We start from the raw sequence: 20774 nt of genomic DNA, 5'->3' as shown, positions 1-20774 counted from the left end.
ATGAAGCTTATGCAGCTAAAATTAGACTCCTGAAGTTATTTATTTTCTGGTTTTCTATATGAGGCAGAAAACTTCTAGTGGGTTATCTGAAAACGCTTTGTACACATTCAGCTCTGGCGTTTCAGTCAAAGGCAGCAGCAACCAGAATAAGTGTATTTAACTTATTTATGGTATTTACATAAATAGACGTACTGGAGTCAGTTAGATAGTTTGGGTGTGAATGAATCCAAGGATGAATCCAACTTTAAAGGCAGTAAAAGTTGTTTGTGGACTGTGTACACTGACAATAAAGCTGACATTCACTTTGACACTGTGTGGAAGTTGAACTTTTATGACATGACACTGGGATTATACTGTATTACAGAAATATGACAGATCAAACAAATCAGTGTGGTTTCCATGTCAACAGGTGGAGTCCAGTGTCTCTAAAGCCACTAAAATATTAAAAGTGTCATATTTCGAGGTTATCACAGTCAGGAGTTTTCTTCCACTTCATCTCTTGGATCGTTCTCAGGTTGCAGCTCAGCCAGCGACTGTAAATGCATTAATCCTGACTGACATATCTCTCCTGAGAGAGTGCTGCGCATTCATTTATAGCAAAATGTTCATTACACAAGAAAAGAAGGCCAGTATGGGTCCTCGTTAAAGGATACAGCGAGGGTTTGATTCACAGGATTATGTCATTTGCATTATTTTAATTACTGCATAGACGCCACCTGGTTTGGAAAGATAAAGGGGAGAAGAGGGAAAAGTGAGGCTGATTAGTCCAGGCCTCAGGAAATGAGGGTATATGTGAGATCTGAGCGGAGATGCTGTGAGGTCCTGTTCAAAGCCAAGCGAGACAGGAAGACTTTGGGGCTTCACATCTGGCTTCAAAGACAACTCTGACTGAAAGAGATTTTTTTTCCATGTAGCGTAAACAGAAATTTTGGCTGAAGATGTAATAGGTACCTGTGGAAGTGAAGACTGGATTTGGAGCCAGAATCCGTGAGGTTACGCAGCTCCTGATGTAAAAATACACTCTATGAGCGTGTGTGGGAGGAAGACGATGTACCTACCGGGTTCCCAGGCTGATGTGGAAGACTGATGTGGATGATGTGTATGATTACCAGTAAACCCAGAGGTGCAGTGACTATAGAGGGTTGTTTTCATTTTACCAGCTTCTCTGCTAAACATGGTCGAAAGCTGGGTGCAGAAGTAGAAATAAAAGACAGAACTGTGTGTTCAAATTTTGTATTGTGGCACGACAATGTGGATTTATTTTATTTTATTTCATTATTTAACAATTCAACCAACTTGTGTTTCATCCGAGTTGCTTTAGATCAGTTGCCTGACTTTCCTGACCACACCTTCTCTTTCCCAGCTGGTCCTGGGTCAGACTCCACATGTTTTGGGGAAAAGTTCTGGGCACAGCTGCTTCTAATACTCCCCTTTATTGTGCACAACAACACCGTCACGTGAAAGGAAAATCCTGGTATTTTACAATCTGGGTTTCAGAAATAAAACAGATTCCAATAATTTTCATTCCTCTCAATCATCTTGACTGTGGGAAAATAGGTCCAAGGATTTAAAATAACACAAAAACACTTGAATTATCCTTTAATGAACATGATGAGTCATCTTGTTTCCATGTCCCAGTTGAGGGGAACCGAGTAACAAGAGAAGGTCGAGGCCTAAAATGTGAACATGTTTGAATATTTTGATGCTTTTCCCAGAGAGTTTAAAAAACAGAATAGGAAAATCAGAAACAAATACATCATTTTCTCTAAACATTACTTGCAGACACGGTTTTGATGACTGGTTCCTTAGTGATGAGCACTCATTTCATTTTAGAGGTAAATAAACTCCCAGTTCCCAACTGGCTCGAACCCAGCATCAGAGCTCCAGCGTCTCTGGGCAGCCATCCATCTGCACACAGGAAGTGCTCCAGGGACAAACTAGCAAGACCCAGTTCCTTTTAATGCATGACAGACCCCTGCGCTCCACAAGGCTCAAAAGAGAGGGACAGATCAAAACGGCAGAAGAGCTCAGAGTGTTCAGGGGTCACGGACAGACATGGAGACGCAGCTGCGCATATTGTTTACTGACCTGTGGGACTCTGCAACCTTTACTGCATTTCCACCGATGGCCTTTTCATAATCTAATAATACATTTTGGGCATGAAAATCTGCACACAGTCTCACTGGATCTGGTTACACTTCTTTCACCTTGTTATCCTTCTGCACAAGTTCCGGCTCTGGATTTAAACACAATGTATTTCACATTGATTTAATGTGATCAAAATCGAAATCATTTCTATATTATTATTATTATTAATCCACTTCCCGACGAGTGCCAAGACTGCTCTGTAAAAAGCAAACACACCCTGGAGCAGGGGTGTCCAAACCGGTCCTCGAGGGCCGCCTATCCTGCAGGTTTTCGATGTCACCCTGCTCCTACCTCACCTGAATCAGACTCTGTGAAGTTCAGCAGAGGCCCGACAACGAGCTGCTGATTTGAGTCAGGTGTGTAGGAGCAGGGTGACATGGAAAACCTGCAGGATAGTTGGCCCTCGAGGACCGGTTTGGACACCCCTGCAGCCTGGAGGGATGGAAACTGATAGAAAAACTTAATCAACATTCAAATACAAAGTAAAAAAAAAATCACTTTGGAAACTGAATCTTTTAAAGTTGGTCTTTAAGGAAAGCAGAAGCAGATACTGCCGTTTCTTCGTGCCTAAAGCTTTTAGTTGGGTAGTAAACTACCTGAGATGGGCCGGCACCATTAGGAGAGGAATAGCCAGTCTAAGAGCTGGAGCTGATTACAACTGCAGTTTGTGAAATGCACGTACAAGTTCCTGGGAACAACACCTGAACAATGATCGTAATAAATAAGTAATAAATAAACTGCTGAGGCATCTGCCTTTATCACCAGCTCCATGTCTAACTTCACCCAGAAGAATCATCAGTCTTACAGCGGCTGCAGCAGCCATCACTCAGCTACGTCTGTAAAAAAGAAGAAAGAAAAGCTCCAGGGAGAGAATCTGTACCCAGCACACACTCTCCTCCATCCATTTTTATGAATACTTTTCTTTGCACGTGTGCGCAGGGGATGGGTGCAGCCGTAAAGTAGGCACATACAGTTGCTATGGCAACATGATTCTTTGAAGTTTTTTTGCCAACCCCCCTTTTTTACAGCTGGATATAACAACCAGATCTGCACTGTTTTCTCAGTCTTCTGTAACACACACACACACACACATACCCCACCCCTTTCTCTCCCTCTGTCTCACACTCTCACTCTCTTTGCTACATCAAAATATCGTCTTTGAAGACTTAAGCTGATTCCAAGTCGAGCCCAGTGCTATTTCTGGCGCTATTCAAGACTGGGTCTTTGTGCAGAGCTGTGTTTCACATCCGTGTGTGTGTGTGTGAGAGCGAGAGAGAAAGAAAGACAGAATGGCTCAGTGTACTTCGTACTGCATCCCCACAAATATAAACAAGCAGTCTGATTAAGAAGACGCCTTCTGTTGACACCGATAGTGACAAATGTTGCATTGTGTGCTCGGTGAGCGAATGTGAGCGCATATGAGTGTGAATTGTGTGCAAGCACAGACACAAACCTTCAAAAAAACAAAAAAATCATCAAAAGATGAAGGACGGGACAAAAGAGAAGGACGGCAGGAGCAGAGGTGGAGGAGAAGAGATGAAAGGAGCAGAGGGGTTGGGGGACGTGAACGTGTCTCATGCCATGTTGTGTCATGTATCACGTTTCTTATTCCGTGACTCACCCAGGTAAAGATGAAATATTAATCAGATCATCCACTGGCAGCTCGCAGCCAAATCTGGACGCAGATTTTGAATTTTTAAAGCGTGGTGTCGACCCAGACATTCACGAGCAGCAGTCATCTGAAATTAGTGTGCTGCATGTTGATGCATTGCAAACTGTGAACGTTGAAAATGACCGTTCCCCTGCAGAGAGGTTTAATTACAGGACATGAAGAATGACACAGTGCTGCGCTTCATCAGCAATAATGAGGAGATTATGTTTGTTTGACCAATTAGAAAAAACGCTACACAGCCTTTCTTCATGACCGTCAGTTCAGAGTGGAACTGAATCGCAATACACATTGTGCAGAGGAAAGTTCTCCAAACTTTTCTTTTCACATACAATTTCATGTAGGGGAGTTTTTCTCAGAGATGCCAAAGTGACAGAGGTAACCGACAGCCCCACACAGTCTGACAGAGAGTTCAAATAAATAGGAAATAAAGAGGCTCTTGGCTGTCATGATACGGTGAGTGATGGAGCAGCTTGGCTCAGCTGAATCCTTGTCTCACTACAAACAGAAGAATACACTGCTCAGTTCATTCAGTGATTTGTTAAATCCCATTGTATACATTATGAATTGGGTGTACAGTCAGAGACCTCTGCACAGCCAGTGAAGCAGCAGAAAGCAAAACACATAAATGAAGAAGGACCTCAAACTAGCCGTCTGGAGAAAAAAAAAAAAAGAACCTTGATGGTTTGATAATACACATAAAACCCTCTGACTGCAGCCTCTTTGAAAATGGCAAAGACGTCCATTCACACCTTTATCTCCAGGAAATGGGAGCGAGATTATCATCATGCTTCAGATCTTGGCGACTATTTCGCACGGACGAGTTGAAAGTAACCTTGAGCCCAATGTGCACGCCACACTCCCTGTGTGTAATCGAAATCAGAAGCTGCCCACAAAGGTGTTTTTTGTTGAAACTGCAGTGGAGAGCACCATGTTTTCTAGATGTCCAACCGCCTGCTACACACAGAAAAATCACTCTTTCATTACTTTTACAAATTTGATGCTGTTTTCCACATTAGAATTACTGCGGAATTTCACCAGTAAACATGAAATCAAGGAATGTGATGATGAAGAAGCTCATGTTTGGAGTCGTCATTCAGACGTTCTCCTTGGTGACACTTCACCATGACAACAAATCATCCTCGTGTAAAGCCTCCCGCAGAGATCAAGTCCGTCTTTGAACGTCACTGTCCTTATGCCACACGTCGTCTCACTGGGTGGTCCGTGTCAACGTGCAGTATACATGAGCAGATTTATGAGTCTTTTTACGAAAGACCCAGACGTCCATTAAACACACCCAAGGCACTGTTTCACCTCCAATAAAACAAGATACAACATGTGTCCATCAAAGAGCCTGATACTTTGCCCCCAACTCTGCAGGGAAGCAAATCCCATAAAATAAAGTCCGATGACATGAGGCGGATAACGCGTGTGAAATAACATCTATATGTTATTTAGCAGCTGGTTCCTTTTCCTCTGAAGGAATGCAGTTGTCGGCGGTTCCAGTGTACAAACGAGAGAAATGAGATGTTCTGCTGTCTGTTTAGTTTCTACAGGAGATGTGTGACGCTTTAGGTATGAGATTGGTGGCCCAGAGTCTCCAGGGTGCTCCGATCCAGGGGCACAGCCAACGTCCCCGGCTGCCTCAGGCCAGAAGGGGCCCCAGCTTGGAGAGCAATCTTGGACTTAAGGGGCTGAGTGGAAGCAGACTCTGGGTTTTTTGTTGGAGAGGAGGTGAAGTAGAGAGGGGGAAGTGAATTAAGACTGGCGGGCCTTGAGCCTGGAACCCCAGAACTGATGCACACAGATGGAACACATTGGAGCTCCATTCCAGCAAAAAGATGGATGGATTATTAGATAGAGAGGCTGAGTGGAGCGAGTGCAAGCAGAGAGAGATTGGGGGCGAAGTCTGAGAAAGGACAAGGAGAGGTGTCAATGAACATTCTTCACACAATGTTTGTACTATTTATACAATCAGTATTTGTACTATTATGTACTATGTATTTTTTTTTACTATTATTATTATTATTATGTATTTTATCTGACATTCATCTGCAACAAAACAAAAAGCAACAAAAAATTCCTTGTACAAGGAAACTCTTTTCTTTCTGTGCATCAACAATAAACACTTTGAATCCGTGAATCAGGACTAATCTACCAAATGAAAAGATCAAGTACAAGTAATGTCGTCCTTCAGTGATCATCCTGCTCTTTTCCAGCGCCATCGTGACCTTTGCGAGTTCGAGACGAGGGTTAAAAAAATTGTGGAAATAGAAGAGAGAGAGAGAGAGAGAGAAGCTGTTTGCTGCAAGAGAAGGTCACTTCAGGAACCCAGACAAAAAAAGGATTTGCGTGTTGGCCTTTTGATTGAGCACCAAATGGAAATTCAAACATTGCTGGTTCATTTTGGTTTTAGTCTTAGTTTTATTAAAATAATAATAATAACTTTTATTTTGGAATAATCTTCAATCTCGCTGCCCTTGCAAAGGTAGAAGGCTACGACCAATGAGACACAAAATACTGTCAGTCACTGTCCTGCATGTCAGTCAGCTAACTTGGTAGAGGAACTAGAAGTTAAATGGAGCGACCAGGCACTTGATGTCTCCCAGCAGGACAGCTCTTGAAGGCTTCACTTCCCTTCCTGACTCCAAGGTCAGCGTGCGTTCGGTGGGGACATCAGAGGTCAAGCACCTGTCAGTCAACAACAACAGCTCATGTTCCCCAACAATCAGAGGCTTGTTGGAGACTTCCAGCGCTGCAGTGACACAACTCCAGGCTGCTGAAACTGTATCCGCGTCTGCCCGTTCCTCCATCCCTCTGATCTGCTGCTCTCGCGGTCGTCCTTTCGTCAAAGCGGAAACCCTCAGTTGTCCCAGACAAAAGTCTTTTGTTGATGTGAAAACTCTCTACTATTAAACTGGACAAGGCCGAACAAACCCAAACTATGAAATACAATTCAAGCAACTTCACCTGAGTATTGTCCTTGATATTTATTCATATTTGTCCATTACATCTGTTCTGCTATTATTTTGGATCTCGATTTATTTCAAATGAAGACATGAGAATGTTTCATGCAGTAAGATAAAGATGAAGTTGTTGAAGAAGAAGATGAAGAAGATGCTGCTGTAAGAAGTTTTGACATTTTGACTCTTGTAATGTCAATAAATTTCAATAAAGTTTGTCTTAAGGTAACAGATTTTTATCTGCTTTTTTTTTAACGGTTTGGACATAAAAAACAACAGACAAACAAAAAATAATAGCCGCTGATTTGATTTGTTTTATGATCTTTTATCCGTTGTGTAATTATCTGTCAGAAAACGTATGATCACATGCTGATTCATCCTGTTTCAAATCAGTGTGACTACTGACATACGTTACATTGGAGTTCAGGCAGTAAACAAGCTTCCTTTCAACTTTCAGATGGAATCAGAGGACCTGTCTCCACTGCGTTACGTCTGTACAACAAACCCCCACATGCAATTCATCATATTAATCAAGCCAGATTCCACAACTGGAAATAATCAAGTTCAGTACATGTTGTCTCCATACAGACGTCACGTAAATCAGACACACATTCCCCTCTGTTACTTTAAATCACACTCATCCCTTTGGCCGCACGTCACCTGTAATTCTGCACTTCCACCCTTTGTTCACCTCCTCTCTCTGGAAAGACATCCAGCATCTATTCTCTTCGGCTTTCTTTTTCCTTTAAAATCCATTACAGCCCTGAATTGAGGAGACTGAGTAAGGGTCCGGTACCAGAGAAGGCCCCGCGGGCTCACCTGTCACTGGTGGAGGAGGAGTGGTCGTCCTCGGTTACACACTCGGCTCACAGGAAGTTGCTGGCTTTGGACCAGAAGGAGGACACACCCATTCTCTCTACACCTGACATCAAGACCGGTACTTTCTGCCCTCTTCTTGTCCTGTAAGTAAACAGACTGTTAGAATGTTACAAACACATCTCAAATGTGCAGAACTGAATAATGATTATTATGGAAAGCAGACACATAAACTGTAACTCACCTCCACTTCCTCCTGAGGGGTCCTTTGGAACCAGAGCCTGTGCAGTGGCCTCATCATCGACTCTGCAGAAGGTTTTGGTTTGAAACAAAGAATCTGTTATGGAAAGAAAAAGTTATTCTATGCACTCAGCTCTCAATAACACATCAAAACATCACACATGTTGACAACTACAAGTAATGCTAGAAACCATTTGGGGTAAAAAAAACAACAACAACAACAAAACAAGTGTACACTTACTTTTTTCTCCTCTAGCCTGAATCCCATCCGCTATTCTGGATTGGATGTTTACAACAGCCAGCCACCAGGGGGCATAATCATGGATTTGACTTTCTCATGGCGTCTATTCTGCTTCAAAGCTCGTTCAATCACTAAGCAATTCAACAAAAAATGATATCTTATATATTATAAATGGGATCCAGACAAACTTTTCACTGGCGCCACCAGCTGGTCAATTCTGGTCACTGCTACTATAAGACGTATATAATTTAAATGGTACTTTGCTGGTCCCCAGTGGACTTAATCTGTCATTGCAGTCCTAATCAATTAAACGCTTTCATTCACACTAATATGAATAATCCCTTCATATGTTTCATATTTTACCAGCTGTAATATACTATCCTGGATGAACAAAATAATAGGAACATCCACAGCGATCCCTGCCAATAAACAATTGTGTCACTGACAACAATGTAAACCAAACATCATTTAATAAATGATTCTGCAATACAAAACATCTGTGCAAAAGTATTCAGACATCGTACAAAGAAAAGGCCGCTCTTGGTCAACCGCCTGTAAACCATCTGTCATGGGCACGCCGTTACTGAAATTTAATTGTACGCATTTTCTCAGAAGAAATTATCTGTATTTCCAAAAAAAGGCACACAATTTTTTTTTGCCAAATAATAAAATACCTAGATTGATTAAAATTCACAGTTTTGTGTACAAGTGGTTTTTGCACTTCTTATATTCATACATAGATTGCTGACATGCTGGAGGTCACATGTACAAACTGAGACGCCTAGGTAGTAAAAAAAAACACAGAGAAAAGACAAATTTAGCAGGTCATTTAAAAAAAACGTCAAATAATCTTGGATCACATTTGACATAAAAATGTGGAACATCAGCTCATGAGTTGATAACGTATCGATGCTGCTGGTTGTAGCTCATAAACGAGCCAATGCATGTTTATTTTTCTCGTGAGAGGAAGTCCTCACTGATTGTGACTGCTGATTGATTACATGACGTGAACAACATCACAGTGCAAACTAGAGCCAATGATTGTCACCGTTTGAACCTGCTCTTGCTGCATTTGTGTCCAAGATTTGTTACATATATATATATATATATATATAAACATATTTTTAGCACTATACCTCAAATTACAGATGGCAGATTGGCTGAGAATTTCTGTTTTTAAGACGGTGTTTGGGCATCAGAGTGAATGCATCCATAGACTTCTACGTTCGACCAGCATGTACAGAATCAACCGTATCACACGGTGAAATGTACCGTAACAGCTCTGCTTATCAACCATGTAGAAACAAATTAAACATACTGTCCAGAAATCTCACGTCTGTAGCTGTTCAAATGATTGTTAAACCTTCTTCTTCTTCTTCAGGCCACTCATATATGATACCTATGATACCTACGGCGTTTTCCCTGCTCAAAATTGTAGCTGAGAACTGTAAACAATCCATGCATGCGTTGATGAAACATTTTATAAAAGGTAGCACGATGAACTTTCTTTGTCTGGGAACAGTCTTCTCTGTAAGACACATGGATGCAAGCTGGGAAATCCTTCAAATCCAAACACTGGGGGGGAAAAAAATAAGATCCAAGCTACGTTAAATTATCAGAAATGTTCTTTTGTCGGAGTTTGGAGATGAAAAGGGGAAGCAAGAGCGTCTTTGTACCGTTGTGAGTGAGCGAGGAGTGTTTCTCAGCCTTCATTGAAGCTGCACAAAAACAAAAAACACATTCAGGTGTCCGAGGGGTTGTGTGTGAGAAGCGTTCAATCTCAGTGCCTCAGTGAGTACTTGAGCCCTGCAGCTCACAGATAAGCCATGTGGCTAAAACACTACAGTGCAGGGTTCAAAAGGTCAGGCTTGTCACATCTTCCATACACTGCCTGTTTGTACCGGGCTAATGAGTCATTCATGTAGCTTTTACTCTGCACATGTTTGTATTTTTACACTGATAAGCAGCAAAACAAGGGCTGAACGCCGCCAACTTGACAGGAACGACAATGACAAGTTGGTTTGGTGTTTTGCTCCGTCACCAGTCACACACATAAACCAGTACGACAGAAAACTAACTAATTTTCTTCTTTTTCACCTTAAAAGTTTTTCCTTGATAACAAAAAAAATCTCTTGAATATAAATCTTTGTATTTCTCATTTCATTCAGGATTTATGAACCATATTTACACAAGGGTTAAAAATAATACACACACCACCTTCCACTCCACGATAGTTAAGTACACTTTTAGCATGAAGGCGTTTACAAACGGTTGTGTGTATAGTTGTGTAGCTGCTGCAGAGCTTCGAGTTTACACTCAGATGTGTTTTTACAGGCCCGATGCTTGAGTCTCCACATGACCAGCGAATCATTCGTTCATCGGGTTTCTGGACGAGGAGCCAAAGTGTGGAGTATCCCTCGCTCTCTACAGGTCCGCCGTGATCACCGAGTCGTACATCAGTACGTCAGAATCACCTGCGAGCAGCGCTGACAGTCTGTGACGTGTGGTCCAGTTGCCTCCGCCCCCCTTCTGACAGAGCTGTCCGTACACCTGAGCTGCTCCGCCACCATTCCCTGGCATGATTGCAGTGAGACAACAGCGGCGTGTTGGCGTCCGTGGTTGGAGCCTGTGGTGGAGGGAACCCCCGCTGACGTGACCCCGTACTGGTGGAGCCGCTGGCGCTGCTGGGCGAGCGGCTTTTCGGGGGAGGCAGGTGGTGCTGGATGACCCTGGTGGGTGGGACCGGGGGCGGAAAGTGGGGCGGGAAAAGCTGCGTATCCTGGTGGGATGGGGAAGCCATTGACAGGGATGAAGCGCTGGTGGGCTTGTGGCATGGCCATGGGTGTCCAGGTGGGCATCGCCGCCATCTGGCCTTGTGTCGGAACAGCCTGGGCCGGGTAGAGGTATCCGGCAGCGGCAGCGGCCGCGGCGTAGCGAGGGTTGCTCAGGTTGCTGACGGGGCTGGCACTCAGGGAGGTTGTCTGGGTGGTGGCGTTGCCTCCGCCACCAGAGGGTGTGCTGGAGCTGGCGTGAGATGAGAGACCCTCCCAGGTTCTGAGGCGGGTGTGAATGTCCTTGAAACGTGGCCTGCGTGCTGGTCCTTCCTGCCAGCACTCTGTCATCAAACCATAGAACCTGAGCGACAGAGTTAACAGAGTTTCCATCAGACTCCACGGCTGTGGGTAGCTCAGGAATATTCACACGTAAGCTTTATAAAAAAATACAAACAGCTACACTAACGGTGTATTACTGTTTCACTGTGTCATGTTGTTCCACACGAAAAGCATGATGATAATTATTTATCACACGAAAAGCATGATGATAATTATTTATACATATTATGTACAATAATAATAATAATGCAATAATATGAACAAAAACAATGTGACGAAGGTGATGCATGTAGGTCCATTACACTGTATATTTAACATTGGAATGAATCCTGTGCAGGCAGTGCGTCACTATTTATGCTGATGAGCGTGAACACACCTGGGCGGACAGTCCTCCGGACAGGGCAGCAGCTGCCTCTTTCTCACCATCTCCATCACCTCCTGGTTGGAGAACCCGTAATAAGGCTGCAGGCCGTAGCTGAAGATCTCCCACAGCACCACCCCGAACGACCAGATGTCTGAGTCGGTGGTGAACTTCCCGTAGGCGATGGCCTCGGGGGGCATCCAGCGGATGGGCAGCAGCGTTTTGGGCTGGAGGCAGTAGTAGTCCGAGGAGTAGATCTCTCTGGACAGACCCAGGTCCGAGATCTTGACGTGCAGATGTTCCCCTACGAGAATGTTGCGTGCTGCGAGGGTCCTTGTGAATGTAGAAGTGACTGGCCAAATACTCCATCCCAGCAGCCACCTTAAGATACAAGAGTTACAAAAAAGAACCTTAACATTAAATCAGTGTGCATGCACCGTTTCACGTGGTACGTAAAAGTGCACACTACATGAGTGGACCATGTCTTTCAGGGCCCTTCTCACCTGTATGGTCATGTGCAGGAAGTCGCCGTGATCCAGGCTGGATTTCACCGTGCCGTCCTCATCGCTGCTGCAGCCGACGTCGGAGTGCGGCGAGCGCATGATGAGGAACTCGTGAAGGTCGCCCTGGGGGAGGAACTCAAACAGCATACACACCGGCTGCTCCTGCGTCACCACACCCAGCAGACACACCACGTTGGGGTGCTGCAGCTCTGTCAGCACCGCAGCCTCCTGTGTGGGCAAACACACGGTGGATTGATTCAATGGGGGAACGTTTGTTTCCTATCAGCTCAAGACTGAATCTCTCCTGTACTGCAATCGCACTCAAGGGTCACTGACCTTTTATTATACCTTATTATTTATTCCACCTTTTATTTTGACCTGATTTTATTTCAGTTCAAAATTCAACTGGTCAGTCTGACTTGGCTTGACTTAGCTTTTCCCTTGACTTGGTGTGGACAGAAAAACGAGTCGTCTTGTGGTGAGCAAAAGAAGAAGTTCTCATGAGCATTTTAGAAAAGCTGGAACTTTACTAGAAAAAACACTTGGAGAGCACAGACCTCTGAGCTGCTCGTTTCCACCCAGTATTACCGTCCTACATTCATTTGATCTACTCTCATACGCTCATCCAAACATGCCTTTGTCACTAACAGTCAAGTGGTTCATCAAATCAAACCATTAGCAACCTCGTTACAGACGCTGAGTTTCATTTTCTTTATTCTTTATTCCTTTTATTTGTTATTTCAATCATAGAACAAAAAACAACCCTCTGTCCCTGGGTGCACATATGCTGCAAATGTCTATCTCAAAAGGAGTAAGAATCCCCCAAAAGCTTCCTGGATCCTTTTTGAGTTATTTTGCTAACAGACGGACAGACGGACAGATAAATGCCAAAGCTCATAGTTTATTTCTTTGTGACATAAGCCTGTCGTCCATTTACAGTGACATCTACTGAGTGCAGATGTGTTATGAACAGTGTGTGTGTGTGGAGGGAGGGGGTTACTGTACCTGGTGGAAGTCCCCCCTCTGATGGGCACTGGAGGTGTCCTTCAGGGTCTTTATAGCCACGAGCTGTGCCTGGTCCATGCCAGGCAGGTACAGATGACCCTTGTAGATCTTCCCTAAAGAACACTCTCCAAGCTCCTCCATAAAACGCACCGCCGACAGGGGGAGCTCTTTGGCCTTACTCTGCAGAGACAGACACGGACACAGCCGGGTGGAGAGGACCACTTAGATCATGATTTTTCTTCGGACAGAACACATGACTTATCCTCGTGTGTGATGCGGTGCTGGGAGTTTGCACTGATGCTTTTCATTCCAAGAAGGCAAATCGCCTAATAAAACACTGAATGTGTGTATAGAAGCAACAAATGATTACAGCCTGGAGGGTTGAACAGTCTACTAATCACACTCCATCCATGACACCAGCTCCTAATGACGCCTGGTAGGCGAAGCACAGAGAGACAATCTTGCATTCTGGCAACTCAGAGGAAGAGTCGTTTCGCTGACGAGTCGGCAGCATTTAGGAGGAACACGGCTGTCTGTGTGAGGGATGACATTGTGTTTTAGACTCCCATCCACAGTGAGGTCTGTTTGTGTAGCTGAATCCAACACGACTCAGCTGAAATGTGGGTTTGAACAGAGTAAACACTTCACAAATCCCCGTGTGAGCTGCTTAATACACGATGACATAAGAAAAGAGAGAGACCAGGGGATTTCAGACACACACACACACACACACACACACACAGAAAATAAAGGTGTCAGAGATGAAGTATGAACCACACTGACAAATCCATTAATTACTGTTCACACTTTTCATTTTGTGCAAACATTCTCACTTCTGCTGCTCATACTTCCTCACGTGTAAGCAAATGTGTCGTCATTTATCCAGAAAATGACTTTGGTTTCAGTAATATTTACCCAGCTAACCATTTCAATCATGACCTATAAACTACGCAGTCACAGATGTGCTGAGTGAACCTGCTGCTAAATGACAGTAATACAACACTGAAAATGGACAAAAGCTTGATTTCTAAATGAGTATTTAAGAGAGGAGCCATCAGATGACACACGAAGGGGGAATTAGTGTGTAAATGAGTGTGTTCTTGCTTTGTTTCTTCAGGTTTGTGTGTTATACGGTAGCTGAACACAGTTGGGAGAGGTTTTCAGATTCCGGGAACTCTGAGATGAATAATGAAATTCCTCAGTGAGCAGGACGGGACACACGGGGCTGTGTGAGCTCTGAGGGGGGCAGTGTGTGCGTTTGTGCGAGGGGACTGTGGAGGCCGGCTGACCTTATGAGAGACGCACATGGCTTTCGTTACGATGTTTTGGTTTTTTTTTTTTCTTCTCATTCTCCCCCCTACGTCTTCTGTCCGAATCCTCAATATGCTCCTCACGCCACCAAATTTCACCAGTGTGTGTGTGTGTGTGTGCGTTTATGTGTAAATGGAGCGTCACAGCCAACAACCGCTTTCAAGTCATCGTTGTAACAAAGAAGAAAGAAGACAAACACATGTAATGAATATACTAAATATATTCTTATTATATTGAATTTTTTGAAAAATTACTTTTTTTTAAACAAAATCAGGTAGATATATGGAAAACTGAGGACCTCTGCTCAGCTTTGTTTGCTTTTTTACATCTGAATATAGTTCATAATGGGGTCCGTTATGATTTAAATCATATTTCATGACCCTGTTTCTCGACAGAAGAACGTTTCAAGTCGGCAGTATATCTCCATAATGGCACGGCTGTCACTCTGAAAAACGTTTGATCTCCAGCAAACCTGCATGTACAAGGTCATCTAAACACAGCCAGGATGGAGGCACTTTCTGGGTCAGATTCATTCCAAACAAAAAAGAAAACAAACTGAAGATATTAATGGCTTCTGACACGTCTCTGGGTTTCTCGGCAGCCGTGGACAGTAATATTATACACACTACCTTGAGGATCAACTACAGATCCCTCATGCACGAGCGCCGCCGCCGTCCAAATTACGTCGGAAAAGACAAACAGTCAGACATGATCGGACGAAGTTTCGCAGCCTTGAAACGAATCTGATCCTGATGTGAGATACGCATCGACCGGCAGAGCAGTGGCTCGACGGTCATTCTGTGAAAGTAACGGCGAAGATGAAAAAGCAGTGCAGATGTGAAAAGGGATGAAGGGAGGGAGAGGGAGAGAGAGGGAAGAGCAACAGGGAGAGATGGATGAAGTGAGAACAGGAAATGTGGAAAGAGACAGAGACTGTGGGAGAGAAATAAACAGAGAGGGAAGAGAGCGGCGGTGGAACATTCCTGGACCTGCTGGGCTCAGATGAAAGAGATATGAAGCGTTCCGTGAGACAGGTCATGTCCACACACACACACACACACACACACAGGCACAGGCTGACTCCCGCGACTTCAAACACTCGTCTACATTCAAAGTCTCCAAGGTTGTGTGAGTGTGTTTGTTCGGTGACACAAGCGGCTCTACGAGGCTGGAACGCCGTGACGGGATGGTGGGAGGACACATGTTCATGTGTCAGATGCAAGAAAAGAGGGCCGGAAGGCGAAAGAAGTGCTACCAGCCGTCACACACACACACACGCACGCACACACACACAAACCACAGCTGTGACAGCTGTAATGTCACAGCAGCTTCACTGATGAGTGAACTCCATGAGTGTATGTGAGCACATCAGAGATCCGGCATCTTCTTCATTCTTTTTTCATGGCAAGGAACCTCAAACTGAAACTAATCACACTGCAGACCTCCATAAAATGAGGTTTTATCCCTGGATCTCTACTTTTAGGTCTTATAACCGTACCTAATATACAGTATTATCCATGTTTTTTTGGTGAGGACCCCTGGGAGTCCCCAGACCCCAGCTAGCTCTTGTAATACCGCTAGCTTCCTGAGGAGGCGACAGTGAGTGACTGTCCTGAACGCTGCTGCTCCATTCATGTCTAACTATCTAACAGCATTTCCATTCACAGAATGTTCCGCCGTCATGTGAGCAACACAAACACACACATTTCAGCTGGCGACGTGTAGTGAACATCCAAACTGTGAGTGCTGAGGCGTCAGCCCCCGGCCTGCGCTGCTCTCTACCTTTGACTTGTAGGCAGTTGTGAGCATAGACATCTCAACGTTCTGCCCACGGACGGGTTTGGGTTGACGGGGCGCGGGAGGCCTGTCGGACTTCTGGTTGTTGCGGCACACGCAAATAAAGAAGAAGAGCAGGGCGATGGCTAACGGGATGGCCACGCTGGGGACCAGGATGTACAGGATCTCCATGCTGCTGCCACCAGACTTCTCCTTATGGTCTGTCAGTCGGCAGAGAGAGAGAGGGGAATGAGTTCCTACGGTACATAACGGGTCCTAGCATCAGTCTCAGAACATTTTGGTCTCTCACCACAGATGGCGATGTCACAGAGCTCCATCCGCACCCCTTCGTCCAGGGTGAAGCACCAGGGGGCTTCGTGTTTGTTCCCTGGGTTACGGCAGTAGGAGTGGCCCCCCGTTCAGCTCCGGGTAGCGCACCGCCAGGAAGGTGTGGCTGTGTGGGTACTGGGAGTTCCACGGCTGACACTGACGACCTGACTTGGTCACGCTGACTGTCCCGCGGTAATCTGCCCCCGCTGTTGTTGTAACACTTGTGACCTGAGCGGGAGCAGGTTGAAGGAACGATCTTTACGTGTCAGTCCAAGTCAGCTTTACTCTCAGTAACGTTTATATGTGCAGGACATACACAGAATCAAATGATCATTCCTTCTGACCCATGATGTGCAGCAAACATGAATAATAAATAACAAAAAAAAAAAAGAAATATATAAAATAAAAGTATATACACATAAACACTATATGAAATAGGTGTATATTGGTGCAAATTAATATTCTAGCAGCATTATTATTATAAACAATGTCGGTAGCTGCACTAAAGTGCCTCTCGATGTTGAGGGTGTGTGTGTTTAGTTCATGTTGAAACCCGTGTGAGAGGAGGTTTAAAAGCTGAAGCAGAGGACCAAACGTGTCTTACTCTTGTTGATGGGCTCAGCCATGGGGATGCCGATCCGCAGACAGTTGGCGGCCTCGGGGCTGTCAGACGCCGCCAGGTCCTCACAGTTGGGCAGCTTCAGTCTCTTCAGTATGATGGGGTTCGAGCGGGCGATGATGTACTCTGTCTTGCACAAGTCGTTCTCCAGAATCTCGCACTCATCCTTGCACAGGTCCCGAGGTTTGTCAGCTCCTGAGCTGCGATCGCACGTGGGGAAGGCGAAGTGGCAGAGCGACGGGATGGCGAACTGGGAGCAACGATCTGACAAGTGGTTGGACGTTCCGATCATGGTGAAGGCCGCTGGGAACACGGGAGGTAAAGACTGACTTTTGCTGACAAGATGATGCAACATCACAATTCATCGTGGAAATCTACTTATTGGGGGAAAAAAAAAACAAAAAAAAAAAAAAACACCAAAAAGGAAAAGCGATGTAATGACCAACTGTCATATTGATCCTACATTTGGTTTAAAAAAAAAAAAAGAAATGACAAAACTATAAATCATTAATTGACGAGAAGGTGAATAAAACCCCTCAGTTTAAACCAACTATCACACGATTCATAGACTTTTCTGTGCTGTTATTGCAAACACGTGTATTTGTGGTTTGTGGATATCAGGAAAGCAGCTCTGTTGGGGGGAGTCAAGCCTCGAAAACATGAATGGAAAGTAAATGTGGCTATTTTACAAATGCAAAGCACATGTTGGTTTAATACAATGATATTCAATGTCAGTCAACATGACATGAAATTTAAGAGTGTATGAGCTTGTGAATGTGTACGTTCTAATATGGCCGTCTTGCTGTCGACTTATTCTGACCCTGGGGCCTCGTAAATCCTAACGACGCTGCCCAAGGCTGAGTTCACGGCCTCTTTGTCCCACAACTGTCCAGGGAGACGTTGACAGACGCACGGATGCATTTAAATACACAAAATGAAAACACAGAAGCAGACAAATACCCGTCTAAGCGACTGAAGCGTCCTGTTTGCCTCCTGCTGCATATTAAAATGTACTTACTTTGTGAAGAGTTGTTGTTTTCATTTTTCATAAACCTTTAATGTGTGTAGACAGTTGAACTTGAACTAAACTTTAAACTAAACATGAGATCATATGATGCACCCGCTGTTTCTGTGGGTGTTGGTAATCTAACTGTATTTCATTCTTTCTTTCAGTATTTTGAAAAGGGTTAAAATTTCAGTTTTACGTCTTAGGGGTTAAAATCACTTCATGTTGTGTCTCACCTGTGATCTGGGTCTCGATCTCACCCTGCATCTGCAACGAGTCAACAAAGATGCTGCGGTTTCCGATGAAGCGGGCGCAGGCGATGCCTCTGTACGGCTGGCAGAACCCCTCCTCATCGAAATCCTCCCTGAAACACACAGAGGCACAGAAGAGACAGTCGTCAGCGCGTCATCAACAGGATTTCTGCAAACATTGGAAGAAACGTCTGTGCAGTGCACACTTTGGCCACTAGAGGGCAGTCTGTGTTTAAATATGACAAAACCAACTACTAGACGTTCTTTGGAGATATTTCCAGTGGCTGGTGTGTCTTTGCTCACTGAAGATATGTCACACATGCACGCGCACACATTCACAGTGCCACATAAGTCGGGTGAAGAGTTCACGTTTGGATGTTTGACTCCAGTGGTGTTTATGGCAGCAGAGAGTTGTCATCATGACTCATAATGTGAAACATGTGCACGAAGAGAAGAAACGACAGAGACAAGTTGAGGATGATTATGTTTTCACAAATATACAACTTTTACGTCCCTCAGTGTCTTTTCCTCCACGCCGCTCTCCATTCTTGTCCGTCTTCAATCCATTCATCTCTTTTTCACGTTTCAACTCCACATACACACTCACACATGTGCATGCAGCTATATTTGAAAAGACATCTAACTAATCAAACGCCTAATCCCAACCTTTATCCAAATCTAAATTTGAACCACATTTTGACCGGGAACTTTAGAGCAAATTCTTAACCCTTCAAATGCCCTTTAAAGGACGGCCCCCTCAAAAAGCGAGGGGCCAATAGAAATGTCCTCACCAGGGCGGCTTTACTCAACTCTAGAAAGGGTCTTTGCAGATGTTGTACACACACACACACACACACACACACACACACACACACACACACACACACACACTCACCACATGCAGACCAGCAGGCTATTTGCTCGGTGTGAGATCAGTGTGTCATGTGCTTTAAGTTGAGCCATATGGGAACCTGAGGACCAGGCACGGCCACATCATACAGGGTGAGTGCATGACGGCTCTGAGCGCTCTCTCTCACCCCCCACTGGTTCACAAACACACTGCACCTCTCATGCTTTTTCAATGCACACACACACACACACACACACACACACACACACACACACGCTGGCTAATTTATCAGATAGATCAAAGTAACCTACTGTAAAACAACACATTGCTTTCATACTTCCTAAAGTCAGGAGGTAGTTTGTCACCTTACAGCTTTAACACCGATCGACTTGAAATCACTCATGTGGGTGTCACTGATGTCAACAAAGGTCACGTCAGCCTCGGCTCCTCGAGCAATGAAAACGGCACATAATTCTCTTTTATGCAGTCGTATGAAATGTACTGAATATCCCATTGTATTTGAAGGTATTCATGTGTTGCTCCTGTATGAACACAGCGGCCTCGCTGCCTCGCTTCATGTAATATTCATCAACCGTGTTGATGGGAGTCACGATGTGTGAATGACACGTGCAAAACTTCAAACGGGCGGCGGCGGACACAGCACGTAAACTCGCGCCAAAGTACGACCGCCGGCGCAGTCACACAGCCGTACTGTTGTGGAGGATGTGTGAGTGTGGGGTCACTGGGGTCCTTCTCTCTGAGGAGTGTTAAGTGACTGAAGGGTCAAGGTCAGCTCTCTCCCTCAGCCCCTATATTAACAGACCTAATGGACTTTCCAGACATGCACACAACACTAAATTCCAAATAGACGAAGAGTCTGCGTCCCGCTGATTCCACCGAGATACGGTAACAACTTAATACAGCTTAAAGCAGATTTCACCCTTCAGATATATAATTTCCCACTAAAATGTGGATATCACTAATAAGGAGTTCATGTTGCGGTGTGCCTGCACATGGCTTAGCACTCCATCAAGCCACAAACTCCGACATACAAGATATTTTCCTTTGGCAAAGAACTTCATCGGTCCGAGGTGAACGTCGTCTGGCGGCTGCTGTAAAGGGAGATGTTCTGCTCAGAGAGCGTCGACTGTGTGAAGAACCTCTGAGGGAGGGGTCGTTGATTGATTGGACCGCTCCTGGCCCGAACGTAATGGGCCAGACCACCGAAAAACACAGAGCTAAAAGCAAACACGCACACACACACACACGCGTGTGAGTGCTGGGGTGAGTCCAGGCGGACGGGAGGTCAGCCCCAGCTGTGCGTCACTGAGGACGGAGGACACACATGCACCCCAACACACACAGCCACACACAGACAAGTAAATGACAAGGGACAGCGGATGATCCACCACATTTCAGCTAAATCCCTGCCGGGTAAATTACAACTCTGGGCCAATCCAAACAGCCTGAACCGAACCAGGCCAGTCCGCAGCACAAATCACCCCTCGCTGCTTTCTATATTTAATTTCTTTACCTCTTTTTCCAACTCGGACTGAAAGTCATGTCTGAGAG

The 20774-nt window shown here is 44.8% G+C and overlaps 1 protein-coding gene across 1 annotated transcript; it reads right to left on the bottom strand.

Annotated features, from left to right (window-relative positions):
• Positions 1-10501: 10501 nt before the first annotated feature.
• On the bottom strand, positions 10502-18465 carry LOC144742136 (inactive tyrosine-protein kinase transmembrane receptor ROR1-like; the record flags this gene model as incomplete). Its single annotated transcript, XM_078624636.1, is given in 13 exon segments — positions 10502-10661; positions 10663-10836; positions 10838-11212; positions 11567-11880; positions 11882-11932; positions 12055-12282; positions 13060-13239; positions 16153-16367; positions 16457-16562; positions 16564-16680; positions 16682-16704; positions 17081-17398; positions 18338-18465. Coding segments are annotated over 13 exon segments (2389 nt in total), but the record flags the coding sequence as incomplete, so codon positions are not given.
• Positions 18466-20774: the final 2309 nt, after the last annotated feature.

The sequence above is a fragment of the Lampetra planeri genome, unplaced genomic scaffold (genome assembly GCF_965212315.1).
Source record: "Lampetra planeri unplaced genomic scaffold, kcLamPlan1.2.h2 scaffold_873, whole genome shotgun sequence".
Classification (NCBI taxonomy): domain Eukaryota; kingdom Metazoa; phylum Chordata; class Hyperoartia; order Petromyzontiformes; family Petromyzontidae; genus Lampetra; species Lampetra planeri.
Note: the sequence above shows the minus strand (reverse complement) of the source record. Positions and strands in the feature narration are given on the sequence as shown.